At 44.9% G+C, this 27,807-nt stretch overlaps 1 protein-coding gene across 1 annotated transcript in view; it reads left to right on the top strand.

Annotated features, from left to right (window-relative positions):
- The window catches only part of LOC306963516 (centrosome and spindle pole-associated protein 1-like), a gene marked incomplete at its 3' end in the record, with an annotated part of 34,558 nt that continues 6,751 nt past the window's right edge, over positions 1 to 27,807 (top strand). Inside the window, exons 1-19 of the mRNA XM_079557089.1 lie at positions 1 to 76; positions 1,531 to 1,631; positions 1,701 to 1,764; positions 1,827 to 2,014; positions 2,126 to 2,200; positions 4,603 to 4,662; positions 4,739 to 4,884; positions 6,400 to 6,482; positions 6,546 to 6,642; positions 6,726 to 6,783; positions 13,896 to 14,125; positions 14,193 to 14,305; positions 15,592 to 15,730; positions 15,831 to 15,939; positions 18,043 to 18,190; positions 20,204 to 20,368; positions 25,366 to 25,478; positions 25,562 to 25,711; positions 25,791 to 25,940. Coding sequence (XP_079413215.1) covers positions 1,533 to 1,631; positions 1,701 to 1,764; positions 1,827 to 2,014; positions 2,126 to 2,200; positions 4,603 to 4,662; positions 4,739 to 4,884; positions 6,400 to 6,482; positions 6,546 to 6,642; positions 6,726 to 6,783; positions 13,896 to 14,125; positions 14,193 to 14,305; positions 15,592 to 15,730; positions 15,831 to 15,939; positions 18,043 to 18,190; positions 20,204 to 20,368; positions 25,366 to 25,478; positions 25,562 to 25,711; positions 25,791 to 25,940 — 2,187 coding nt within the window. The 5' untranslated portion in view covers positions 1 to 76; positions 1,531 to 1,532. The remainder of the gene's footprint in view (positions 77 to 1,530; positions 1,632 to 1,700; positions 1,765 to 1,826; positions 2,015 to 2,125; positions 2,201 to 4,602; positions 4,663 to 4,738; positions 4,885 to 6,399; positions 6,483 to 6,545; positions 6,643 to 6,725; positions 6,784 to 13,895; positions 14,126 to 14,192; positions 14,306 to 15,591; positions 15,731 to 15,830; positions 15,940 to 18,042; positions 18,191 to 20,203; positions 20,369 to 25,365; positions 25,479 to 25,561; positions 25,712 to 25,790; positions 25,941 to 27,807) is intronic.

Raw genomic sequence — 27,807 nt, 5'->3', positions numbered from 1 at the left:
GCCAAAATTTGCGACGTAAATATTTCCTTCTCAGCGTTTGGACCGAGCATCGCCTCTGAAGCCTCCTCTGCCCCCGGTATATATGTTTTATCCCTCTGTTTTAACCCCGCTGACCTCACCTTTACAAACACGCGGTTTTTGTGACGTTTATTTCGGGATTTAACGGTGTTTGCGCGGCGGGTCTGACTGTCTGTGAAAGCTACTTAGCCCCGCGTCGCTAAACACGGATCATCTCCACAGAAAAGGCCTTTTATAAACGTTTATTACAGAAAGTGTCTGTTATGAGGCGAGTCTCGGGTCACTGTGGGTTAGCTTTAGCTTTAGCTTTAGCCTGTGGCACGTGTATGTTCTGTAAATGTATTATTGTCTTAACTTTCTGCAGCAGAGGGGGTGACATGTTGTTGTTGTGTCCTTTGGCAAGACACTTCACCGCCTCCAGCGTCTGTGAGGGGTTTGGTGAAGTTGGTTTGTTTCCGCCTGCAGTGCCTGAGTCGCTCACCTGTTGTAACCTCTTCAGTGAAGGTTCTCCAGTCGTCGTCTGGACTCTGTAGTTGAAGTGTTGAACGTTTCGCCTGTTCGTCCAAAAGGCTTCGTCAGCGACACTTCAGATCAGGTCAGCCGCAGACTAGATATAGACCACAGGGAGGAGAGAGGATAAGTCCTGTGGAGGAGAGAGGAGGAGGAAACAGGAAGAGGGACGAGGAGGAGAGAGAGGAGGGAGGAGGAGAGTGGGAGAGAGGAGAGAGGAGGAAGAAAGAGAAGGAGGAGGAAAGAGGAGGAGGAGGAAAGAGGAGGAGGAGGAGGAAAGAGGAGGAGGAAAGAGGAGGAGGAAAGAGGAGGAGGAGGAGGAGGAGGAGGAGGAGGAGGAGGAGAGAGGAGGAGGAAAGAGGAGGAAAGAGAAGGAGGAAAGAGAAGGAGGAAAGAGAAGGAGGAGGAAAGAGGAGGAGGAAAGAGAAGGAGGAAAGAGGAGGAGGAAAGAGGAGGAAAGAGGAGAGAGAGGAGGGGAGTTAATCAGAGTGGTGTTGCATTAAACCCCAGTTATCTCCGTTACTAGAGAACAAATCTGTGATTTTGATGAAAACTTGCCTCTCTTTAGCTTAGATTTCTCAGGAATTGAGGCGCGTGGAATTAAACTGTTTTCACCTACGGAGAGCTGAGAGTCTCAGCTTTCAAACGAGCCACAGCCTGTGTCCATCTCACCTGTAGGTAAACATCTGTGTGGTTTCTCTAGCGGCTGAACTCACACCTGTGCTTCAGTCTGAATGATCTCAGCTAATGACCTGCCCCCTCAGAGAAGATGAAATCCAAGTCCTCCATTCCTGTTCATGGAGGGTTCTCCTTCTCGCTCCTTTGACTCCTCGTTCAAACCAAGGTTTTTCTTTAGCTGAAGTGCTGAGAGGCTGGTGCTTTGAGGAGGAGGTGAACAGACTGAGGGCGGCTCCTGCTCTCCCTTCGCCTAAAGCCTCCTCTGTGACACTTGTTTGGTTTCTCCAATTCTAGCGTCTCTTCTGTTGTTTCCTCCTCGTGCAGAGATGGACGACGAGCTGGAGAACTTCCTCAGGGAGAGAAAGGCGCGAGTGGCCGAGGACAAAGCCAGTCTACAGCAGGACCCGCCCTACATGGAGCTGAAGGTTCTGCTCAGATATCTGACCTGGACCGCTCTGCTGAACCAGGACCTAACGTTCCTTATTGTTTTCCAGAGCCGGCCCCAGAGAAGCTACGTGACCACGGTGAAGGAGAACATCCCTCCCAGAGCACCAGAAGGTACCGGACACTGGGACGCTCAGAGACACGTTCAGGAGCTTCATGTTTGTCTGTTTTTGCAGAGGACGACTCGAGCGTGGGGCTCCCTCTGGGCCTGGAGTACGAGAAGAAGAAGCAGAAGCTCCAGCGAGAGCTCCGGCTGGACTACAGACATTACATCACTCAGGTGAAGGCGGAGGAAGAGCTCAAGATGAAGCCATATCTGTGCATGTTCTCTCCAGTTCTTGACACAAGAGACAAACTCAGTATCGTACATTTGTCTTTCCTCCAAACTGTTTCCATATGATCTTGTAGACGATATAAGTTTTAACTCCGATAACATGTTTCTGATCTTCGTAAAAACCTCGTGGCTCCTGCTCAGACCTGGATCATCTTTAAAGGTGCTTCACGCGGCCGGTTTCACTTTTTGGCTCTGGCCGAGGCGGCGCTGGTGTCGGTAACAGCTCCAGGCGTCTCTTGTGTCCGACACATCATCAGGTCCCGGAAACTTCTGACCACAGTCTTTTCACCGCAGGAGGGTTTTATTACAGCCACGGAGCTCAGGTCCTCAGGTCCGCAGGTCCGCAGGTCCTCAGGTCCACAGGTCTGCTCTCTGTCGGGAGGCACCGATACCACTAATGATACCAGTACTTCTAGGTCTTCTAGATCTAGGTACTTGCCGATACCGATACAAGTACAAGGCATTTTCTTCAACAGACGAGCAACATTAGCAACATTAGCAACATTAGCAACATTAGCAACATTAGCAACATTAGCAACATTAGCAACATTAGCCTGCATCTTGTAAACACTGGTATATGTATTGGTATCGGTTTCTGGTATCGGGACCTCATTAACCTCCTACCACCCGCCTAAACTAAATGCCTGTGTAACACCTCATTTGAAAGCTAAGACCCACGAAACTGATCTTTTCCTCGCGTTGTTGCTGTGTTGTCTCACCTTCTTTTTTTCCATTTTTGTCACATTTTTGTTGAATTTTTGTCACATTTTTGTCACTTTTTTGTCACTTTTTTGTTGAGTTTTTGTCACATTTTTGTCACGTCTTTGTTGAATTTTTGTTGCATTTTTGTCACATTTTTGTCACTTTTTTGTCACATTTTTGTTGATTTTTTGTCACTTTTTTGTTGAATTTTTGTTGAATTTTTGTCACATTTTTGTCACTTTTTTGTCACATTTTTGTTGAATTTTTGTCACATTTTTGTCACTTTTTTGTTGAATTTATGTCACATTTTTGTCACTTTTTTGTTGAATTTTTGTTGAATTTTTGTCACATTTTTGTCACTTTTTTGTTGAATTTTTGTCACATTTTTGTCACATTTTTGTCATTTTTTTGTCACTTTTTTGTTGAATTTTGTCACATTTTTGTCACTTTTTTGTTGAATTTTTGTCACATTTTTGTCACATTTTTGTTGAATTTTTGTCACAATTTTGTTGAGTTTTTGTCACATTTGTGTCACGTCTTTGTTGCGTTTACATCCTTGTTTTCTCATTTTTTGTGGCTGTTTTGTTGCTTTTTTCCCAAGAAGCTTTTTGATTAGGGTAAAGCCAAACTGGAGAAAATGGGATCCGTTCAGGTGGGAGTTAAGAGGTTAATGAGAACAAGCGTGTGGTATCGGCCCGATACCCGATACTGGTGTTGGTATCGATGCATCCTGAGTCTCTGTCCCCGCTCTCTCTGAGCTTCCTCTAAGCACAAGCCAAACACGCCGAGTGGTAAAATACTCAGATCTTCCTCATGTCCAGGATTTACTGCAGACTTGGAGTGACCCGACCCCTTATGGAGCTGCAGGTCGTCATCACTGAGGGGATTTAACAGTAGTTCATGTGTAGTTTCTTGTATGTGATAAATATCTGGTTGAGAAGTGAAAAGTGGACACGTGTGGGTCATGAAGAATTGAAGAGTTTCTCGTGTCTTCAGGAGGAAACCTGAGCTCAAACTTGTAACGCGACTTTTACGTCTTGTTTTACAACTGGCTTTAACTCGACTCCGGTTTCACCAGAATTCATTCATACAAACTCTGCTCCTCCGCCGCCAGTAAACACACTTTAACCTCTTAACTCCCGCCTGAACCCAGAGGAGCTTTTTCCTCACATCACATTTTTTTTCACTAATTTTTTGTTGGGTATTCAACTCATTTTTGTAACTTATTTGGGGATCATTTTTTATCACATTTTTGTCATTTTTTTTGTCAATTTTTTGTCATTTTTTTTGTCAATTTTTTTGTCATTTTTTGTCACATTTTTATCAAATTTTTGTCATTTTTTTAGTCAATTTTTTGTCAATTTTTTTGTCAATTTTTTTGTCTTTTTTTGTCATTTTTTGTCACATTTTTATCAAATTTTTGTCATTTTTTTAGTCAATTTTTTGTCAATTTTTTTGTCAATTTTTTTGGTCAATTTTTTTGTCTTTTTTTGTCATTTTTTGTCACATTTTTATCAAATTTTTGTCATTTTTTTAGTCAATTTTTTGTCAATTTTTTTGTCAATTTTTTTGTCAATTTTTTTGTCACATTTTTATCAATTTTTTGTCTTTTTTTTCCTCCATTTTTATCACATTTTTGTCATTTTTTTGTCATTTTTTTGTCACATTTTTGTCACATTTTTTCGTCAATTTCTTTTTGACATTTTTGTGACATTTTTGCCACTTTTTCATCAATTTTTCGTCACTTTTTTGTCACATTTCCATCATTGTTTTCGTCTCAGTTTTGTTGCTATTTTCACACCTTTTTTCCAGAAGCTTTTGGATTGGGGTAAAGCCAAACTGGAGAAAATGTGCTCGGTTCAGGCGGGAGTTAAGGGGTTAATCCACTTATAATAAAGTAATCTTTTCATTAACAGCGCGCTCAGAGAAATGTGCCGGAGCCGCCGTCCCTCTGTCACAGCAGGAGGATGTTTAAGGTAAAATAAATCAAACGTTTCTCTCTCTCTCAGACAGAACCTCCTCAGTGTTAAATCTGCTTCACTTTCTGTTCAGAACCTCCCGGACAGACCGGCCGTCCTCCTCCCACACCCCCGGCCTCCCTCTCGGAGAGACGCCTCCACGCTCACGGAGAGAGCGCCCCCTACAGCCGAACCACTGCACAGAGCGGAGCCTGTGGAGCGAGACGAGACAGACGGAAGGTAACGGGACAGGGTTTATTTCAGAGAGTTTCTAAAGCGTTACATCAAGTTAGAAAGTCCAGGTCTTTTACCCCCTGCCTTAACAAGCCGCAGTTTATTTTAGAAGGTTTTTGGCATTTTCTTTTTTTGTTTTCTTTTTTTTTCTTTTAGGGGTGATATATATTCCATCTTTTGTTTTGCATATTTTAAAAAAATATATATATATTTTTGGGAAAATATTTTTTATTTGGCTTTTTTGAGAATTTTTTTTTAATATATATTTTTATTATATTTTTGAAAAAATGTGTGTATTTATTTATTATTCTTTAAAAAAAAAAAAAAAAAAATTCACACATTTTTTTTTGGGTCGATTTTTTTCTTTGGCTTTTTTGAGGATTTTTTTTTTTTTAACCTCTTAACGCCCACCTGAACATGTTTTCTCCAAATTCTCCAAATCTAAAAGTTTCTTCAAAACAGCGACACAAAATGAGAAGAAAATGAGGATGTAAATGCAAAAAAACAAAAAAGCGCTAAAAAGTGATAGAAAAAGTGACAAAAATGACAAAAACAATAAGTGACAAAAGAGCAGCAAGAAAGTGACAAAAATCCAGCAAAAAAGTGACAAAAATCCAGCAAAAAAGTGACAAAAATCCAGCAAAAAAGTGACAAAAATCCAGCAAAAAAGTGACAAAAATTCCGCAAAAAAGAGACAAAAATTCCGCAAAAAAGAGACAAAAATCCAGCAAAAAAAAGACAAAAATCAAGCAAAAAAAAGACAAAAATCAAGCAAAAAAAAAGACAAAAATCCAGCAAAAAAATGACAAAAATCCAGCAAAAAAGAGACAAAAATCCAGCAAAAAAGAGACAAAAATCAAGCAAGAAAATGACAAAAATCCAGCAAAAAAGAGACAAAAATCCAGCAAAAAAGTGACAAAAATTCCGCAAAAAAGAGACAAAAATCCAGCAAAAAAAAGACAAAAATCAAGCAAAAAAAAAGACAAAAATCCAGCAAAAAAATGACAAAAATCCAGCAAAAAAGTGACAAAAATCCAGCAAAAAAGTGACAAAAATCCAGCAAAAAAGAGACAAAAATCCAGCAAAAAAGTGACAAAAATTCCGCAAAAAAGTGACAAAAATCCAGCAAAAAAATGACAAAAATCAAGCAAAAAAAAGACAAAAATCCAGCAAAAAAAAGACAAAAATCCAGCAAAAAAGTTACAAAAATCCAGCAAAAAAGTGAGAAAAATTCATTAAAAAAGTAGCAAAAGTGCCATAACAAAGTGACAAAAACACATGTGGGAAATAAAAAGTGACGACAATGGCAAAGAGGAGAGAATGCATTTGGTTTTGGCGGGTGGTAAGAGGTTAATATATACATTTTCATTATTGTTTTGTTTTTTTCTTTTTTGTTCATCGGTGTCAGTCACAGTCTCGTAGCTTCACACACAGGATTAGAGACCAGACATTTGTAAATATGGGCCTCAGATAAACCCTCCCCCTGCAGTGACCTCATGCCTGGTTCCTCTGGTCCATCAGGGAGAAGAGGGAGGTCTCTCACGGCAGGAGGTCGAAGCCGGCCTGGAGGAGCGAGGAAGAGTTCTCCACCGGCCTCATCATCGGTGCGTTTTCCTTCACACACAAACGTTACGCAGATGAAACGCTCTGAACGTGAATGTTCTCAGGCACCGCCGACACGGACGAGATGAAGCAGAAGAAGAAAGAGCGATACAGGAAAGAGCTGCAGGAGCAGATGGAGGAGCAGCTCAGGAACAAGAGGAGGTACAGAGGAGCAGCGTGGGGAACTGGAGAAAACACACAATAATAAAAATACTGCTGTAACGAGAAACCTGTGTTTGTTTCAGGGAACGGGAGCTGGAGATGAAAGTTGCTGCGACCGGAGCAAACGATCCAGAGAAACCAGTGAGTCCAAAATCTTTTACTTTAAGGCGAGTCACGGCAGGTGAAAGTATTGATATTTCCCGCAGTGGTGGAAGTGGAGATTTGTATCTGTTTTCCTCCCTTTACATCTTAGTTTTCATGTCAGATATAAAAATGCTGATGTTTATTTGATGGTGTTTTGTCTGCGAGGGGGCGACCCGGAAGTAGAAAGGCCGTCTTTCCCGCGGGTTTTCATTCAAAAATATTGACAGATTTGACATCCACGTGTCCTGCTAAGGGGCCCCGTGATGACGCTTTCACCCAAATATGGTGTTTTTCCTCCTACGAGACGCTGGAGCGGAAAAGTGGAAGAACGGGCCGAGCATGCGCACTCGCTACAAAACTTCAGGGCTGGTTTTCTCTGAATGAGAGAAGCCGCACTCGGGCAGAGCCTGAGCCCTTATAGAAGCTCCCACAGACTCCACACTTTACAGCCTGAGACACAACAAGATTTTGAAGGTTTTTTCAGAGGGATTTTTTAATATCTAATTCCTAGCCTGATTTATTCAGCTTTGAAACCAAAAAAACAGGCGGAGTTTTTACAGATTTTTTCACTGATGATTAGTTTATTGAAAAACAAAATATCCCAAATCCCCTCTGAAAAAATCTTACTAATACTAGCTGAGACCCGGCCTTTGGCCGGGCCTCGCTAGTCTCCACATTTGATATTCAGAGATTATGAGTTATTACAAAGAAATGTCCAGTATAGTCCCTATAACCCGTCACTCAGTACAGCTGTAGACCCGCAGTAAGCAGACCAGTGGTTCCCCATTCATTCCTAAAACTATGGCCACTCCAAATGTTTAAAATAATGAATGCTAAAAATAATGTCAAACAAACTGCAATTGGAGTGTTTGCACCCGTACTCCTTTCTTATAAACTACATCGACAATATGTTGCAAAACTCAGGGAATAGAAATCAAGAAACAGTGGAATATTTATGGAGAAATATTAGCGGTTCAGCTCTAACGGTTCGGTTCACGGTGCAGGACCCGTGGTTTGGAGCAATCTAAAAAATAAGAAGTTGTTTTTTATTAGACAGTATTTATATCCTTATAATACAATTGGCAATGCTTTCAAAGCCGATTTATAGAATGTAAAGAAGAAATAGAGAAGAAATGGTACAGCAGCAAAGTAAAAAAAAACATAAATAAAAAAAAAAGCAACAGTGCAGGCCATGCGCTCGTTAAGTGGTTTCACTTTCGCTTTCCGCACACGGAGGCTGAAGCTCTCGGAGCAGCGCGTTTCAGTTGAAGCCAAAGAGACAAAACTTTGGAGACGGAATATGACCAGGATTGGATCTTACGCATGTGTCTGAGCTTCTGACATGACAGCACTGGATCTGTAATGAACCACAGCCTCGGTCACTGCAGGAGAGACTTAAACAAAGACGCGTAGATGTGTTTTGGAGGATGTACCTGTACCTGCGGAGCGTGTGCAGCTGCAGTTTAGGGTGAGTGACGATGACACACATCGCCCTGTTAGGATGCGCGCACGCACACATACACACACACACACGCACGGCAGTCAGATCTCGTGCACTCGCGTTGTTGTGACGGCGGGTTGTCCTCGGACAGCAGCACCGCGGTCCATATGGACCCGTGACCAATGCCCGCGGCCGGTGGGACGGTGACGTGGGGGCCGGCCGCGGATTGTTGGGAAATGAACATGGCAAGTCTTATATAGCGCTTTTCCAGACGCTCGTCGGTGTACAATTTGTTGCAGTATTCATTCAGTCCACTGCGCACATCAGCCCCCACCACCAACCACGCACACACTCACTACTGTCGCCAGGTTCCCAAACGGTCTCCCATCCCAGTCCTAACCAGGCCCGTCCCTGCTTAGCTTCAAAGTCGGTATGGGAAATAAAAATGGCGGCGCCCAGGCGGCGGCCATTGAGATAGCGTTTTCTATAATAGATGTCAATAAAATAAAACCATGCCATTTAATCTGGCTCAATTCATTATTTTGATTTCAATGCCCAAAATATGGGCAATTTTGGCCATTTTAATGCTCAAAATGCCTTATTTTTATGTGAAAACATAAAATGACAGAAAAAAAAATGCAATACATTTTTTTTCATATTTATATCTATGATGCTCAGCAAAAGTTTCAAATTGACGTCTCTACATTTATTTGTTTTCCCCTATTCACCTGCAGTGTCTCGCCTTAAAGGGATATTTCAGGATGTTTGACATGGGGCCTCATTTCCTCGTTATCCAGAGTGTTGCTGGACTAACCATGTAAACGTCTGTGTCCATAGAATCATTTAAAATACCTTATATTTGAGCAGCATCAGCTTCGTGGTTGTATTCATGTGATGCAGGTCATTTATTTTCTAAACATCTATGGACACAGACATGTATATGGTTAGTCTGGTGTTATCAGTGATTTGCCTCAGGTGCTCTATGGAGCGGGTCACACTGTTTTAATGCAGGCTAGCTGATACCATAGACATGCGCTAGCCTAGCATTAGCCTAGCGCCACGAAACTCTTCAAACATAAGAACTGCATGAATTACAAAACACATATCTCCACTCTGGATAACGAGGAAATGAGGCTCTATGTCAAACATCCTGAAACATCCCTTTAAGGCTGCAGGATATTAGGGCAATACTACGATCACAATATTCTACTAAACCGTTTCAGTCAATCAACCTTTACAACAGCACCTGCTGAACCAAAGTAGCCTGGCATCCAGACTAATCTCCGATGTTTATTCATTAATAAACAGGAGGCTAGTCTGGCGACCCTGTGGTAGAAAAGCTACTGCTGGAGGCGGGACTAATGAGGGACAACCGAAGCGCAGCAGCCAATGAGAACAGAGCGGATGTGACGACAGAAACAGAGACAGGAAAGTTGTCGTCATTGGGACATTAACAATGGCGCTCCTGCCACACGGAGTTCAGGAAATGACTTCTGTCGTTTATGTCAGAAAAACGTAAGAACACAAGCATACGGAGCATTACGTGAAGTTTGTGTTGAAAAACTACAAAACAAAGGCACAACAACGTGACGTTCAGGAGCTGCTCTGATTGGTCGGTAGGCTCCATATCGCTGCGTCACTTCCTTTGAAAGCGCGAGTGTTGCCAGACCCTCTTCTGTAAAGAGGCGGAGTCTGGTTGGCGAGACTAGAACCAAAGTGCTTTCCATAAGTGCAATGTAATAAAAACTATTTCAACACAAGAAGAAGAAACATGCATTTCACATGTCGTTAGCCACAAAGCACAACAGTCATTTTGTATTCTTACAATAGCAGTAGTGGAATACCAATGTGTTTCCTAATATATATGTGTTTTCCTGTTTTCCAAAAGCAGTGAAATGTGAGTTATGAGTGTGTGTAGTGAACAGTCTGAAGCAGATCTAAACAGGTGTCAGGTCAGTGAGGAGTGTCCAGAGCCTCAGACCAGACGCTGTGTAGTGAACAGTCTGAAGCAGATCTAAACAGGGCAGTGTCAGGTCAGTGAGGAGTGTCCAGAGCCTCAGACCAGACGCTGTGTAGTGAACAGTCTGAAGCAGATCTAAACAGGACAGTGTCAGGTCAGTGAGGAGTGTCCAGAGCCTCAGACCAGACGCTGTGTAGTGAACAGTCTGAAGCAGATCTAAACAGGTGTCAGGTCAGTGAGGAGTGTCCAGAGCCTCAGACCAGACGCTGTGTAGTGAACAGTCTGAAGCAGATCTAAACAGGTGTCAGGTCAGTGAGGAGTGTCCAGAGCCTCAGACCAGACTCTGCAGACGTCCAGCAGGCGTCGTCCCTCAGACTCCACTGGGCTGATGAACGAGCACTTCACATAAACAGGAAGGTGCACGTCCATGGATTTTAAGAATAGATTAAAAGTTTAAACGGATCCTCACATGTGCTGGAGTCAGTGTGCAGCACTCGACTGTAAAACCAAGAATGACTGTGGCCCATTCTTCCTAAAAACGAAGGAAATGTGGCTCCTGAAGGTCCTTCCTCCTGAGGACTTTTCAGTGTTTGTCTCAACATGTGCAACATCGTCCAAGTGTTATCCTGTTTTTAGTTCTGTTTTTGCCTTATTCTAAATAATCGAGCTCGCTGTGAAATGATGGAGCTTTGCAGGGGAAGCTTCGTTCCCTCAGTCCATCCTTATTGTACAGGCTATGGAGCTCATGTCACTGAGGTCAGTCTGGCTCCATCCATCAATTTTCTTCCGCTTTATCCGGGGCCGGGTCGCGGGGGCAGCAGTCTCAGCAGAGATGCCCAAACTTCCCGATCCACACACACCTCCTCCAGCTGTTCTGACCCCGAGGCGACACCAGGCCAGCTCGGAGACATAGTCCCACCAGTGTGTCCTGGGTCTTCCACGAGGCCTTGTCCCACTAGGACATGCCAGGAACACCTCCCGCGGGAGGCGACCAGGAGGCATCCGGAACAGATGCCCGAGCCACCTCAGCTGCTCCTTTCGATGTGGAGGAGCAGCGACTCTACTCCGAGCTCCTCCCGGGTAACTGAGCTCCTCACCCGATCTCGGAGGGTGCGCCCAGCCACCCTGCGAAGGAAACTCATTTCGGCCGCTTGTATTCGTGATCTTGTCCTTTCGGTCATGACCCAAATCACATGACCATAGGTGAGGGCGGGAACGTAGATCGATCGGTAAATCGAGAGCTTTGCCCCGACTCAGCTCCCTCTTCACCACGACAGACCGATACAGCGACTGCATCACTGCTGACGCCGCACCGATCCGTCTGTCCATCTCACGCTCCATCCGTCCCTCACTCGTGAACAAGATCCCGAGATACTTGAACTCCTCCACTTGAGGTAAGGACTCCCCACCGACCTGTAGAGGGGAAGGAGAACCATGGCCTCAGATTTGGAGGTGCTGATCCCCATCCCGGCAGCTTCACACTCGGCTGCAAACCGCCCCAGAGCAGCTGAAGGTCCTGGTTCGTTAGAGTCTCATCTCTGCTGTTTGCGGATGATGTTGTTCTGATGGCTTCGAGGCTCCCAAACCGGACACCCTCCGGCCCCTGGCTGCGCCTAGAAATTCTGTCCATAAAAGTAATGAACAGAACCGGTGACAAAGGGCAGCCCTGGCGGAGACCAACACGCACCGGGAACAGGTCTGACTTACTGCCGGCAATGCGAACCAAGCTCCTGCTGCGTCATACAGGGAACGGACAGCCCTTAGCAGAGGGCCCCGGACCCCATACTCCCGGAGCACCCCCCACAGGGCACCACGAGGGACGCGGTCGAACGCCTTCTCCAGATCCACAAAACACATGTGGACTGGTTGGGCGAACTCCCACGAACCCTCGAGCACCCGACGGAGGGTATAGAGTTGGTCCAGTGTGCCACGACCAGGACGAAAACCGCATTGTTCCTCCTGGATCCGAGGTTCAACCATCGGCCGGATCCTCCTCTCCAGCACCCTGGAGTAGACCTTACCGGGGAGGCTGAGGAGGGTGATCCCTCTGTAATTGGAACACACCCTCCGATCCCCCTTTTTAAAGAGAGGGACCACCACCCCGGTCTGCCAATCCAGGGGCACTGTCCCCGACCGCCACGCGATGTTGCAGAGACGCGTCAGCCAAGACAGTCCTACAACATCCAGAGACTTAAGGTACTCAGGGCGAATCTCATCCACCCCCGGAGCCACCGAGGAGCTTTCTCACCACCTCGGTGACTTCAGCCCCGGTGATGGGCGAGCCCACCTCCGAGTCTCCAGCCTCTGCTTCCTCATTGGAAGACGTGACGACGGGATTGAGGAGGTCCTCGAAGTACTCCTTCCACCGACCGACGACATCCCCAGTCGAGGTCAGCAGCCCCCCACCCGCACTGTACAGAGTGTTGGTGAAGCACTGCTTCCCCCTCCTGAGGCGCCGGATGGTTTGCCAGAATCTCCTCCATGGCCTCCCCGAACTCCTCCCAGACCCGAGTTTTAGCCTCCGCGACCGCCCGAGCCGCAGCACGCTTGGCCTGCCGGTACCTCTCAGCTGCCTCAGGAGTCCCACAAGCCAACAAGGCCAGGTAGGACTCCTTCTTCAGCTTGACGGCATCCCTTACTTCCGGGCGCCACCACCGGGTTCGGGGATTGCCGCCGCGACAGGCACCAGAGACCTTACGGCCACAACTACGAGCAGCCGCATCGACAATGGAGGAGGAGAACAGAGTCCACTCTGACTCCATGTCCCCCGCCTCCCCCGGAATCTGGGTGAAGCTCTTCCGGAGGTGGGAGTTGAAGACCCCACTGACAGAGGGATCCACCAGACGTTCCCAGCAGACCCTCACAACACGCTTGGGCCTGCCAGGTCTGACCGGCTTCCTCCCCTGCCAGTGGATCCAGCTCACCACCAGGTGGTGATCGGTTGACAGCTCAGCCCCTCTCTTCACCCGAGTGTCCGAGACACGCGGCCGGAGGTCAGACGACACAACTACAAAGTCGATCATCGACCTCCTGCCTAGGGTGTCCTGGTGCCACGTGCACTTATGGACACCCTTGTGCTCGAACATGGTGTTCGTTATGGACAAACTGCGACTAGCACAGAAGTCCAATAACAGAACACCACTCGGGTTCAGATCGGGGAGGCCGTTCTTCCCAATCACTCCCTCCCAGGTCTCACTGTCGTTACCCACGTGGGCGTTGAAGTCCCCCAGCAGAACAATGGAGTCCCCAGTCGGAGCACTATCTAGTACCCCTCCCAGGGACTCCAAGAAGGCCGGGTACTCTGCACCGATGTTGGGCCCGTAGGCCGAAACAACGGTGAGAGACCTGTCCCCGACCCGAAGGCGTAGGGACGCGACCCTCTCGTCCACCGGGGTGAACTCCAACACGTGGCGGCTGAGCTGGGGGGATATGAGCAAACCCACCCCAGCCCGCCGCCTCTCCCCGCGGGCAACTCCAGAAACATGGAGAGTCCAGCCTCTCTCCAGGAGGTCAGTCTGGCTCTCACAGGTTATGGATAATTGTCTTTAGAACCAAAACAACAAAGGAAGTCACTTTAGATGTGTCACTAAAACCCTCTATTTTCTTTCTGTCTCTCTCTCTCTCCTGTCTCTCTCTCTCTCTGTCTCTCTCTCTTTCTGTCTCTCTCTCTCTGTCTCTCTCTCTCTCTGTCTCTCTCTCCGTCTGCAGCCGGACCGGATCCGTCAGTTCGGTCTGCAGAGGAAGCGAGAGGCGTTGGTGGAGACCGACCGGCTCCTCCTCCTTCAGGTCAACGATAAACCCGTCCCAGACCAGTCCTCTGCTCCGGAGCTCCCCCGTGTGGCCTTCCAGAGTCCGGTCCTGGACTACAGCTCGGCCCTGGGGCTCGGACCAGGCCTGTACCACAGCCAGGCGCCGCTTTACCGCACAGACGCTCCCAGGTACCACCCTGAGGGAGTCACTACAGTACATGCAGTGATCTGTTTGACCTGTTGGTTTTGTTTGTAGGGTTTCCGTGGTTCCTCCTCACCCTCCGTCCGCTGTGAGTGACGTTTACAGAAGTCCACCTTATGAGCCTCAGCATTTCTACAGGAACCCCCTGGAGCCGCCCACGCCCTACTGTGAGTGAACCTTCATCAGTCTCACTGTGGGGACAGGGCCATTTTCAGGCTCCACTGGGGGAAAGTTCTGCACTGTGACTTAGTTCTAGATGGAAGTAGGGCTGAGCCAGTTTGGATTTTTTCAAACGATACACCGCTCACTGGCGTCAGAAGCTTTTGAAAGTGGGGGGGACACATTTGAACAGGGGAGGGGGGCTCACCAAGCACCTGAGCCGCTGTTCTCCTGCCAGACCTTTATGAAAAACTGAGTGATTTAGTCTCTTATTATGAGTTTGCTGATCATTTATTCAGCTTCAGCCTCTTCACTCCGACCATCGCAAACAAGCATCTCTGCGCTTATATCTTTAATGCAGATCAAAGTGAGTGAAAGGAGAAAGGAAGCAAACATTTACCTGTCAAATGACCTGTTCTGATGTTATTTGGCTAAGTTAGAGTCCAGACAGCAGGTTTAACACGCGTGTTGACCGGTCACGCTACATCAGCTCCATCACCCGCTTTGTAAACACATCCCAAACTAAAGTTCCTCACCTTAAAGTTACTGGTCAGGCCTTTGTACTGATGAAGAAGGAAAACATGTCCACCTGCTGAGGACCGTGAAGATCCTGCTCCTCCAGGATGATCCGTGAAAAAGTCCGAAAACACGAGTGTCCTTGTGCTTCGGTTTGGTCAGATCTGCCAGTCCGTCCAACGATCAGCCTCGTCTTCGTAGTTTATCCGTTTTTCACCGGTTTACACAGAGCCATGTTTACATTTCAGCTTTAATTGTTGCCCTCGCGTCGCCTCTTGAACAGGCCCAGTGTAAACTTTAAGTAAATGCGCCTCATGTGCATATGGAGCTGTATCTCCGCGCTCACGTAGGCCTGATGTGTGACTGTCTGGTCCTCACCTGCTCAGGGCGGCTGCTTTTTCATTTTATTTTCACCTTTTTTGAGACTTTTGTTGTTTTTTTCCTTGAGACACTTGTTCAGGTTTATTATTAGTTCCTTTTCAGGTTAAATTTCGTTTACTTTAAGGCTTTTTTTTTGGGTGGTGATGACGGTGAGGAGCTCAGACCCGCGGTGTGCTCACGTGACAGCGGTGTGGTGGTAATCCGGTTACCGCCCCAGGCCTAGATGGAAGTATTATGTTCTAAATGTCACTGTGTCTTTACTTCCTGCTTAATAAAGTCTCAAAGAGGCACAGGCTGCAGTACGGTTTAATCTCTCTTCTTTTCTAGTTGCATTGGTTTCCCTCCAGAGCCTCTTTGACATAACGTTCCTGCTTTTCCTTCCCGTCTCCGCCCTCAGATAATCACTTGGCCGTTCCTGGGGGCGTCCCTGTGCAGTACTGGAACTTACCACCAGGAGGCGCCGCGCCCTGTCACTACAGAGGCCACAGTCCTCAGAGCCAGCCGAGCGAGAGCAGCTTCCAGGAGCCTCCGTCTCGGTAAACGCCGCTCGCTCTGACGCCGCTCACACTGACGCCGCTCGCGCTGACGCCGCTCACGCTGAAAAGCTTCGTCACTTTCGTCACGTCTGTGTTTCAGTCCCGCGGCTGAACCGGCCACAGCGGAGTCTCGCGGACTCTTCCCTGCAGAGAAGCCCCGGTCAGCCAGAGAGAGGGTTCAGAGCTACAGAGACGCCCTGAAACAGCAGGTACAGGATCAGCCGCTTTAGTGACGACACACGGCAAAATTAACAAACAATAAATACTGAACAATAAAAGTCCAGACAAATCAGATCAGTAGAACATCTGACAGAGCCAAACCTTCTCCTGAGGGAAGGTAAAGGCCGTACAGCAGCTCATTTGTAAAGCTCGATTTAAGAGTCGAGTTCATCTGCCGCTCCTGGCAGATGAAATGAGAGTCTTTAGATCAGGGCTCTCAAACTCATTTGGAAATGCAAACCCAGTGTTGGTCGGGGGCAACAGACGAAGCCTTTTATATTAAGTCAATTATTATTTAGCAACTTTTTTTTGTTTGCTATAATATAAGTTAAAATAGACTGTACATGACCGATCTGCACATGTTTAAGCTTCCAGATGTTTCCAATCAGCCAAACATTTGCTGAGCTTCTAAATTTGAAATTACAGACTTAGACAATTAGTTTTTTTGTAATGAATCCCATTTTGGTTCAGGGCATCAGTGCTCTTTCAGGAGTCAGGTCCAGTTTCTGTCTGTGAGCCTGTTAAAGAGTCACTGACCTCAGGCCTGTTTGTGACCCACAGTTAGAACTGATGGGGTTATATTTTTACTGTCAATGTTGCTGTAATTATTTGCAGTATTTTGTATACATTTCCATATTCTCCCTTTTTAATGTAACTATGGATCATGTGTCCTTAATAAAGATTAAATTCAGTGACATGATAATGTAGCTCTGAGAGAAAAGGCTCCTCCCTTTACTGTTGTGACTCTTTTAAACACTAATACATGTGTTCGCTTTGCAAAGTCATAAAGGTAAATATGGTAAAGGTGCTTTTTGTCCTGCTGCTGCTGTAACTTCTCCAGCTCATGTTTATCTGAACATCTGAAGTTTCTCCCTCATGTTCTGAGTCTCCACCTGTTTCAGAAGCTCCTCTCTCTCAGTCGCTGCTTTAGTTTGTCTCTCTGTTGAAAAAAGTTGATAAGTCGTCTGCAGAAGCGCCGCATCTCCCTCCCCGTCTGATGTTGACATTCTCGCGTCCGCAGCAGCATTGGCGCCACCGCGCGGTGCCTTGTGTTTAATGCAATTTACTGGTGGGCCGCATTTAATATAAATAAGTAATTATCTCGCGGGCCGCAACAATTTACCTTGGGGGCCGCATTTGGCCCCCGGGCCGCATGTCTGAGACGCCTGCTTTAGATTCTAGTTTAGATGCTGTTGGTCCAAGGACAGGATTACAGGAAGTCCCTTTGGTTGTTTCAGCTCAAATAAAGATTTTTTTCTCCTAATTTTTTTTTTGTCTGAACGTTTGCCCCATACTTTTTCTTTCTTTCTAATACAGTTTTTCCATATGTTTCCCTCAACTTCATCCTATTTTTTTTGCAATTTTTTCCCCTAATTTTCCCAATTTTTTGGCCAAATTTTCCCTTATTTTTTTTGCACATTTTCTCCTATTTCTTGTCATTTTTTCCTTTTTTTTTGCCACCATTTCTCCCAATTTTCCCCCCATTGTTCACACATTTCTTGACACTGGAGATGAACGTGTAAATGTGCAGATCTTTCACACATTAGTATCTGTGGCTCCAGGAGAAAGGTCCTGCTGCTACTGAGAGAATCACAGTCAGAGCGAGACCAAACCACGCTGTAATAAACTGGTTAGAACACCTTCAATTACACAATAGTAAAAGTTCAATGAATCTTAGTGTTTTGAAACTCTCGAGGCGTAAAAAGAAGTGCTGCTGTCCTGCCTCTCAACAACATCAGAATCAGCTTATTCAGAAACAGGATTGTAAAAGTTTAGTTTGTGGTTTGTTGACAGGACGATCCAGACAAAGACCTCCACTCGTTTCTGGACCAGGTAAACGGCGTCAGCTTCGTGCAGTTTCCCCTCCGCCCTGTAGATGGTGCTCTCCCTCCTCTTCTCCCAGATCACCGTGATTTGTGCTTTTCCCAAATAAATCCAGCCCCTGCAGTTCTCCCCGTGTGACCCCAGTCAGAGCTCCAGTGCTGTCCTGTTCCCCCAGTGTTCAGCTGCAGTTTGGGCTTTTAGATTTGGGTAGAGCCGGGTTCAGGCGTTTGTAAATGAATGAAACGCTCCTGATCCAAACTCTGCCTCAGATCCGGGAGCAGCAGGAGCGCCGCCGTGTGGAGACGGAGGAGAAGGAGCGCTACGAGGCCCGGCTGGAGGAGGACATGTGGAGACACGAGCCCTGGGGCCGCGGGGGCGGAGGGGCCCCTCTCCGGGACAGCACCGGGAACCTCATCGGTAAATACACGGGGTCTTCTACTACAGCGGGGCAGCGTTAACCCAATACCAGTCTGGTGTCGAGGAAATCTCTTTAGATTCTGGTGTTGATGCTGTTGATCCAAGGACTGGATTACAGAAGTGACCGGGTTGTTTCAGCTCAAATACATTGTTTTTTCTGAATTATTGCCCCATTCTTTTTTTTATGTTACACAGTTTTTCTATGTTTCCCTCAATTTTTCCTCATTTTTGTGCATAATTTCCCCTATTTTCTTTCCCTAATTTTCGCAATTTTTTAGCAGCATTTTCCCTCTTTTTTTGCTATTTTTCCCCCTAATTTTTAGGTTATTTTCTCCCTATTTCTTGTCAAGTTTTTCCTTTTTTTTCCCTTATTTTTTGCCACCATTCTTTTTTTTCTGTTACACCAGTTTTTCTATATATTTCCTTCAATTTTTCCTCATTTTTGGCATTTTTTCCCCTAATTTTCCCCCTTTTTTTTTTTGCATAATTTTCCCTATTTTTCCCCCCTAATTTTCAAAAAAACAATTAGCAGTTTTTGTCCTTATTTTTTGCCATTTTTTCCCTAATTTTCCCAATGTTTGTGCTATTTTCCCCCCTAATTTTTTGGTAATTTTCTCCCTATTTCTTGTCAAGTTTTTCCTAACTTTTTCCTTATTTTTTGCCACCATTCTTTTTTTTCTGTTAGACAGTTTTTCTATGTTTCCCTCAATTTTTCCTCATTTTTGGCATTAATTTTCCTACTTTTCCCCCTTTTTGTGCATAATTTCCCCTATTTTCTTTCCCTAATTTTCGCAATTTTTTAGCAGCATTTTCCCTCTTTTTTTGCTATTTTTTCCCCCTAATTTTTAGGTTATTTTCTCCCTATTTCTTGTCAAGTTTTTCCTAATTTTTTTCCCTTATTTTTTGTCCCATTCTTTTTTTTCTGTTACAGTTTTTCTATATGTTTCCCTAAATTTTTCCTCATTTTTGGCATTTTTTCCCCTAATTTTCCCCATTTTTTTTTGCGTAATTTCCCCTATTTTTCTCCCTAATTTTCAAAAAATGTTTGCATTTTTTGTCCTTTTTTGTTATTGCATTTTTTCCTCTAATTTTCGCAATTTTTTTCGCAATATTTTCCCACTTGTTTTGCTATTTTTCCCCCTAATTTTTAGGTAATTTTCTCGCTATTTCTCCCTACACAGTTTTTCTATATGTTTTCCTAAATTTTGCCTCATTTTTTGGCGTTAATTTTCCTACTTCTCCCAATTTTTTTTGCAGAATTTCCCCGATTTTTTCCCCTAATTTTCAAAAAATGCTAGCATTTTTTGTCCTTATTTTTTGCATTTTTACCCCTAGTTTTTGCTATTTTTTTTGGCAGCATATTTTTTAGCAATATTTTCCCTAATTTTCCCCATTTCTTAGCTATTTTTCCCTCTAATTTTTAGGTAATTTTCTCCCTATTTCTTGTCAAGTTTTTCCTAATTTTTTTCCCTTATTTTTTGCCACCATTCTTTTTTTTTCTGTTACACCAGTTTTTCTATATGTTTCCCAAAATTATCCTCATTTTTGGCATTAATTTTCCTACTTTTCCCCCTTTTTTGTGCATATTTTTCCCTATTTTTTCCCCCCTAATTTTCAAAAAACGTTAGCATTTTTTGTCCTTATTTTTGGCATTTTTCCCCCTAATTTTCACTTTTTTTTGGCAGCATGTTCCCATTTTTTCCCCTAATTTTCCCCATTTTTTGCTATTTTTTTGCCACCATTTCTTCCACTTTTTCCGCCATTTTCCCCCCATTCCTGACATTGGAGATGACCCTGTAAATGTGCAGATGAATGAATGAATGTTTATTCGGTTACAAAAACATAAAACAAAATCATCAGATCATTATTTTGTTCTGTTTTCTGGTGTAGGCGTTGGAAGTAAAGTAAAAAGTTTAAGTACTTGTATGTATCTAAATGTAACGGAGCTCTGGCTTCCACACGTCCGTCTCCTCCTCTCTGTAAAAGTCTGATGGTTTTTCTGTCTCTCTGTAGCCGACCTGAACCAGATGCACAAGCTGAACGAGGAGGCCTACAGCCGCCCCGAGCAGAGGCCGAGGAGAGCGGCTCTGAGGCGCCCAGAGCCCGACCCCAACGAGCGGGTCAACGGTACAGTCTCTGTGTGCAGTGACCCCGACTCCGCTAATGACCGCCTCAACGGTACGACTTCACCTCATTCACACGTGTCACCTGTCAGGCTTTACTGTTGTGAGGGACATCATCTCACACAGAGGCTCCACATCATCTCACACAGAGGCTCTACATCATCTCACACAGAGGCTCCACATCATCTCACACAGAGGCTCTACATCATCTCACACAGAGACTCTACATCATCTCACACAGAGGCTCCACATCATCTCACACAGAGGCTCTACATCATCTCACACAGAGACTCTACATCATCTCACACAGAGGCTCTACATCATCTCACACAGAGACTCTACATCATCTCACACAGAGGCTCTACATCCTCTCACACAGAGACTCTACATCATCTCACACAGAGACTCTACATCATCTCACACAGAGGCTCTACATCATCTCACACAGAGACTCTACATCATCTCACACAGAGACTCTACATCATCTCACACAGAGGCTCCACATCATCTCACACAGAGGCTCTACATCATCTCACACAGAGACTCTACATCATCTCACACAGAGGCTCTACATCATCTCACACAGAGACTCTACATCATCTCACACAGAGGCTCTACATCCTCTCACACAGAGACTCTACATCATCTCACACAGAGACTCTACATCATCTCACACAGAGGCTCTACATCCTCTCACACAGAGACTCTACATCATCTCACACAGAGACTCTACATCATCTCACACAGAGGCTCTACATCCTCTCACACAGAGGCTCTACATCCTCTCACACAGAGACTCTACATCATCTCACACAGAGACTCTACATCATCTCACACAGAGGCTCTACATCCTCTCACACAGAGGCTCCACATCATCTCACACAGAGGCTCTACATCCTCTCACACAGAGACTCTACATCATCTCACACAGAGGCTCCACATCCTCTCACACAGAGACTCTACATCATCTCACACAGAGGCTCCACATCATCTCACACAGAGGCTCTACATCCTCTCACACAGAGGCTCCACATCATCTCACACAGAGGCTCCACATCCTCTCACACAGAGACTCTACATCATCTCACACAGAGGCTCCACATCATCTCACACAGAGGCTCTACATCCTCTCACACAGAGACTCTACATCATCTCACACAGAGGCTCCACATCCTCTCACACAGAGACTCTACATCATCTCACACAGAGGCTCCACATCATCTCACACAGAGACTCTACATCATCTCACACAGAGGCTCTACATCATCTCACACAGAGACTCTACATCATCTCACACAGAGGCTCCACATCATCTCACACAGAGGCTCTACATCATCTCACACAGAGACTCTACATCATCTCACACAGAGGCTCTACATCATCTCACACAGAGACTCTACATCATCTCACACAGAGGCTCCACATCATCTCACACAGAGGCTCTACATCATCTCACACAGAGACTCTACATCATCTCACACAGAGGCTCCACATCATCTCACACAGAGGCTCTACATCCTCTCACACAGAGGCTCTACATCATCTCACACAGAGGCTCTACATCATCTCACACAGAGGCTCCACATCATCTCACACAGAGGCTCTACATCCTCTCACACAGAGGCTCTACATCATCTCACACAGAGGCTCTACATCATCTCACACAGAGGCTCTACATCCTCTCACACAGAGGCTCTACATCATCTCACACAGAGGCTCTACATCATCTCACACAGAGGCTCCACATCCTCACACACAGAGGCTCTACATCATCTCACACAGAGGCTCCACATCATCTCACACAGAGGCTCTACATCATCTCACACAGAGGCTCCACATCCTCTCACACAGAGGCTCTACATCACCTCACACAGAGGCTCTACATCATCTCACACAGAGGCTCTACATCATCTCACACAGAGGCTCTTCATCATCTCACACAGAGGCTCTCAGTCCCTGTGCTGCCTGAGGGACATCATCTCACACAGAGGCTCTTCAGAGTCAGAAACAGTCCTGCTCACTCCCAGTGCAGAGCTGGGACAGTTTATTCCTCAGTCTCGTTAAGGTGCTGCTCAGTAATCCTGGACGTCCAGTGAAAATATCAGCGTTTATAAAGCAGCTAAAGGGCTAGCGTTAGCCTTAGCGCTGGTCCCTCACTGCTAACACAGAAACCCTCACAGAGCCATTTTACACCAGGCTGGTGCCGGTGCTGGTTCTGGGCCTGTTCCAGTTTCAGAACCGGTTCTTTCGTTTTCCACTGAAAAAACGCTGGCTCTTGGTTCCAAAATCTGGTGCCGGTCGGGAACCAGTTAAAAGCTGGACTAAGAAACGAGCACCAGTGATGTCAGCGGCTGGGGGCGTGGCTCTCTCCTCCAACAAACAATCAATATGAGTTAGTTTGTGCTTAGAACTTCCTGGAGAAGCCAAAACAGTCTCTGTGGAGGAAACTGTTGTTTTGCTTTATGCTCTTCAGCTAAAACAAGAGTTAGAAAGAAGAAATCAAAATGTTAACGGCTGCTGTGACTGGAACATAAACTTATTTTTCTGTATTTTATAACCAGAAGTGGCTGTAGTGAGATGTTACTATCCATGTTTGATGTTGACTTCCCAAAGCGTTGCCATGACAATAGGCACAGCTCTCATTTTGGTGGAAAGCCAAGTCTGGAACCAACCCGGCACCAGAACCAGCCCAGAACCAACACCTTGGTGGAAAAGCCCGAACAGAAACTCACACTGGAATCACATGACTCTGCCCTCACAGAGTTAGAACCTAAAGGAGCTTATGTTTGGGACAAAGAACTTCCATCATAAGCACTGACTAAAACACAATTAAGATGCAAATAACGAGAAATGATGTACAACAAATATAACAGTTTTACAGTTTTATAATTACAGTGATGTAAATGTGCTGTTTTTTTAATTATATTATATTTCTTGAGCAGTAACATTGTCTCCGTTTACGTTATATTTTAGTTATATGTGACTAAAGGTTATTAACGGTAAATGGGGGAAGAAAAATCGAAGTGAAATAGAAATCGCGACATTGACTTTAGTCAGAATCGTTCAGACTCCAGAGCCCAGAGAGGGCGGGGCCGGGTCGTGGAGGCGTCTGAGCAGAGATGTCCAGACTTCCTTCTCCCCAGACGCTGTTCTGGGGGGTTTATCCTGTCCTGCCAAACTACAGGCTTTTTCATAGATATTTCAAAGACATATAGTCTCGGAGCAGCAGGAGCTCAACGATTTCCCGGTGGGCGTGATTGACAGACGGCATCAACCAATCAGAGCAACGCTGGATACGTCACAGCAACAAGTGTCAGGAAGCCTTTCCAAAAGCGTCCTTATTTACGAGGAACGCTTCCAACGCTGCTCCGGTTTTAGGGATTATTTTAAAACAGACGAAAGAGCAGAAGAAAACATGGCATCACTCGCCGCGGCGCCGTCTCTATTGTTTTGGTCGAGTGCGGCGACGGCCTCCGCGTCTTTGGGGAATGAAGTCCCGCCTCTCGGTGCGTGATTGGACCGACGTGGGTAAAATGGTGGAATGATGGGCTGCGAGGAGCTGTCCAGACGGGGGAGTGTCTGACAGGCAGAGGGTTACCCCGAGATGACGTGTCTCTCCAGCGTGTCCTGGGCCTCAGGTCTGGAACACCTCCTGAGGGAGAGACCAGGAGGCTCTGGACCAGACGCCTGAGCCTCAGCTGCTCCTCGACGAGCTCCTTAACCTCTTAACTCCCGCCTGAACCGAGAGCATTTTCTCCTGTTCAGCTTTACCCAAATCCTGTAGGCCAGTGTAACGCCTCATTTGAAAGCTAAGAAATACAAAACTAAATTGATCTTTTTCCTCACGTCAGATTTTTTTTCATCACTTTTTTTGTTGGGCAGTCGTCTCATTTTTGTCAAATTTTCGTGACTTTTTTTGTCACTTTTTTGTCAATTTATTCACATTTTTTTGTCACTTTTTCGTCCATATTTTCGTCAAATTCTTCTCACTTTTTGTCACATTTTAATCCTTGTTTTCGTCTCAGTTTTGTTGCTATTTTCACAGCTTTTTTCCAGAAGCTTTTGGATTGGGGTAAAGCTGGAGAAAATGTGCTCGGTTCAGGTGGGAGTTAAGTAGGGCTGAAACGACTAATCGATTATTGAAAGAGTCGACAACTATTTTAGTAATTGATGAATCGTTTTCTGGTTCACACAGACTAAAATGGAGCAAAAATGAAAAAAAAAAGTATTTTTTCTTATGAAAACCTACTTTGATTTTATATTTAGGGTCTGTAGTGTTTTGTACAATGTGAATTTCATGAATAGAGCCTTCAAACAACATTTCCCTTTAGTTTACTCCATCAGCACTTCCTTAAACAGCTTGACTTAAGCTATAATGAGATAACACCATTCACAGCCAAGCGATTAATCGATTAATCGTAAAAATAATCGATAGATTAATTGATTACAAAATAATCGTTAGTTGCCGCCCTAGAGTTAAGGGGTTAAAGGACCAGGCCATTGTTTTTCCAGACTGAGATATGTTCTTACCTGAGCTTAGACGAGTTCATGTGTACCTGTCTGGTCTTCACGCGCGTCCTCAGTCACGTTAACACAGCGCAGACGGCGTTAGCATTTAGCCTCTCCCTCTCTCCTCTATAGCTCCAAACCAGGTCAAGATAGAAGCTACCAAGCTCTTCCACGTTTTCCCTATTTAAATATGGTTACGTGAAGAGTTACACGATAAAGTATAATTACACAAAATTAAACCCTGTGGATTTTCTAAGCGGATAAAAGGGGGAACTATAGCTTCTCTCTTCTCCTGGTTTGGAGCTACAGAGGAGGAGAGGCTAAACGCTAACGCCGTCTGTGCTGTGTTTACGTGACTGAAGGCACGCGTGAAGACCAGACAGGTGCACATGAACTCGTCTAAGGCAAGAACATGCCTCAGTATTAAACACACTGGTCTGTTCCTTTAACATCATTAATATATGGCCGGGCTGTGATGGAGCTTCAGTGTTGGATGTTTTGCTCCTCCTCCTCCTGACTGTTTCCTTCCCGTCTCATTCACAGGCTTCACTCACGTCCACACGCCGCAGTTCGCCCGAGGCTCCGTGTTCTCGGCTCCGCCCACGCAGCAGCAGCTTCAGGAGCAGGACAAGTACAAGGCCTTCCTCAAACTGCAGGTGAGGAGCCGCCACAGAGGTTCTTCCCTCAGGTTTAAGAGGAGGCGCGGCAGATTCATCCTCGTTTGAATCTCCCCCGTCAGATCGATGAGAAGCTGCGTCTGAAGGCGGAGGAGCGGGAGCGCCTGCGAGCGGAGGAGGAGCGCGAGGAGCGGCGCCTGTCCCAGCAGAGGGCGAGGATCCAGGAGGAGTACGAGGAGGAGCAGGAGAGGAAGAGGCGCAAGGAGCTGGAGGTAAGCGTGTTCTGGAGGCTCGCGGACGGCGGGCGCGCTCCTCACTCACGCCGCTCCGTCCTCCTGTTCTGTTCTGCAGCAAAAGGCGAAGAACGAGGAGCTGATCCTGATGGCGGAGGAGAGGAAGAAGGAGGCGGAGAGGATGAGGAGGGAGGCGGAGGAGAGGGAGAGTGAAGCTCAGAGGAGGCGCCAGGAGAGAGAGCGGGAGGAGAGAGCGCAGGTCACACAGGTGAGGATGACACGCCCACTTTTGGACTACTTTTTTCTTGTGTTATTACTCGGGCTAGATTTTCTTGGTCTGACCAACGATAGGTCGACTAAAAGGGGGCGGGGCATGACGACAAAACAACAACTTTTCTGACCCAAACTCGTAGAATTCTTTCCCAAACTGCACTCATGAGACATAGAACTTTAGGAGCTCGAGCTGTAACTGCTGCACTAGGGCTGCTCGATTATTGAAAAAATAATAATCACGATTATTTTTGTCATAATTGAAATCACGATTATTCAAACGATTATTTGTTGCCTTTAAAAAAAAACATCAAAAAAATGACAAAAATCCATAAAAAAAAGTGACAAAAATCCATAAAAAAGTGACAAAAATCCATTAAAAAAAAGACAAAAATCCAGCAAAAAAAGACAAAAATCCATTAAAAAAAGACAAAAATCCAGCAAAAAAGTGACAAAAATCCAGCAAAAAAAGACAAAAATCCATCAAAAAAGTGACAAAAATCCATAAAAAAAAGTGACAAAAATCCATAAAAAAGTGACAAAAATCCATTAAAAAAAAGACAAAAATCCAGCAAAAAAAGACAAAAATCCATTAAAAAAAGACAAAAATCCAGCAAAAAAGTGACAAAAATCCAGCAAAAAAAGACAAAAATCCATCAAAAAAGTGACAAAAATCCAGCAAAAAAGTGACAAAAATCCATCAAAAAAAGACAAAAATCCAGCAAAAAAGTGACAAAAATCCAGCAAAAAAAGACAAAAATCCATCAAAAAAGTGACAAAAATCCAGCAAAAAAGTGACAAAAATCCATCAAAAAAGTGACAAAAATCCATTAAAAAAAGACAAAAATCCATTAAAAAAAGACAAAAATCCATTAAAAAAAGACAAAAATCCAGCAAAAAAGTGACAAAAATCCAGCAAAGAAAGACAAAAATCCATCAAAAAAGTGACAAAAATCCAGCAAAAAAGTGACAAAAATCCAGCAAAAAAGTGACAAAAATCCATTAAAAAAAGACAAAAATCCATCAAAAAAAGACAAAAATCCATCAAAAAAGTGACAAAAATCCATTAAAAAAAAAGACAAAAATCCATAAAAAAAGACAAAAATCCAGCAAAAAAGTGACAAAAATCAAAAAAAAAAAAACATTTTCTTTTTTTTTTTAAACATAAAAAAAAAAGAAAAATTGAAAAAAAAAATTATAATAGATTTTTTGCGATTATGCTAATTTTGTAATCGTTTACTGTTGTAATCGAAATCGTAATCGAATTTCAATTAATTGCACAGCCCTATGCTGCACTGTTCATAGAAGCAACTAAACGGTGCATTTATGTGTAAAAAGTCACTTTAATCTCTGCTCCTGCCTGTCCAAACATCCATATAATCCAAATAAAGTGGTAGATCCATCGTCGTCCCTGTTCTTACTGTCCTCCACACTTTGTCTCTGACTTGTCTCTGTTTCACCGTGTACTTTATTGTGAAAAGCTCCGCCCGCTGGTTCCGGGTCCGTCCTCTCAGGCCGTTTCATTTCTCCGACTTTAGTGCTGACGATGCAGTGATGATTCTGTTCACGTTACGCGGAGCTCCTCGTCTTCTTTATGCAGGAAGAGGTTTAAACACCTGTAGAAGTCTGGCCTATGAGGAAACATCTCACCAACACAGAGCTGCTGATGCTCACACAGGAGAGACAACTTTATCAAAAGCTTTTCACACAAACAATTCAAACGTCACTCTGTCTGTAAAACTTTGATTTTTTTTTATAATTAACCTCTTAACTCCCGCCTGAACCGAGAGGATCTTTTTCCTCACGTCATCAGATTTTTTTTCCATCATTTTTGTTGGGTATTCAACTCATTTTTTGTCACATTT

Source organism: Gobius niger (genome assembly GCF_951799975.1).
Source record: "Gobius niger genome assembly, chromosome: 5".
NCBI lineage: Eukaryota > Metazoa > Chordata > Actinopteri > Gobiiformes > Gobiidae > Gobius > Gobius niger.
The sequence above is the reverse complement of the archived record's forward strand: the minus strand, read 5'-3'. Positions and strand labels throughout refer to the sequence as shown.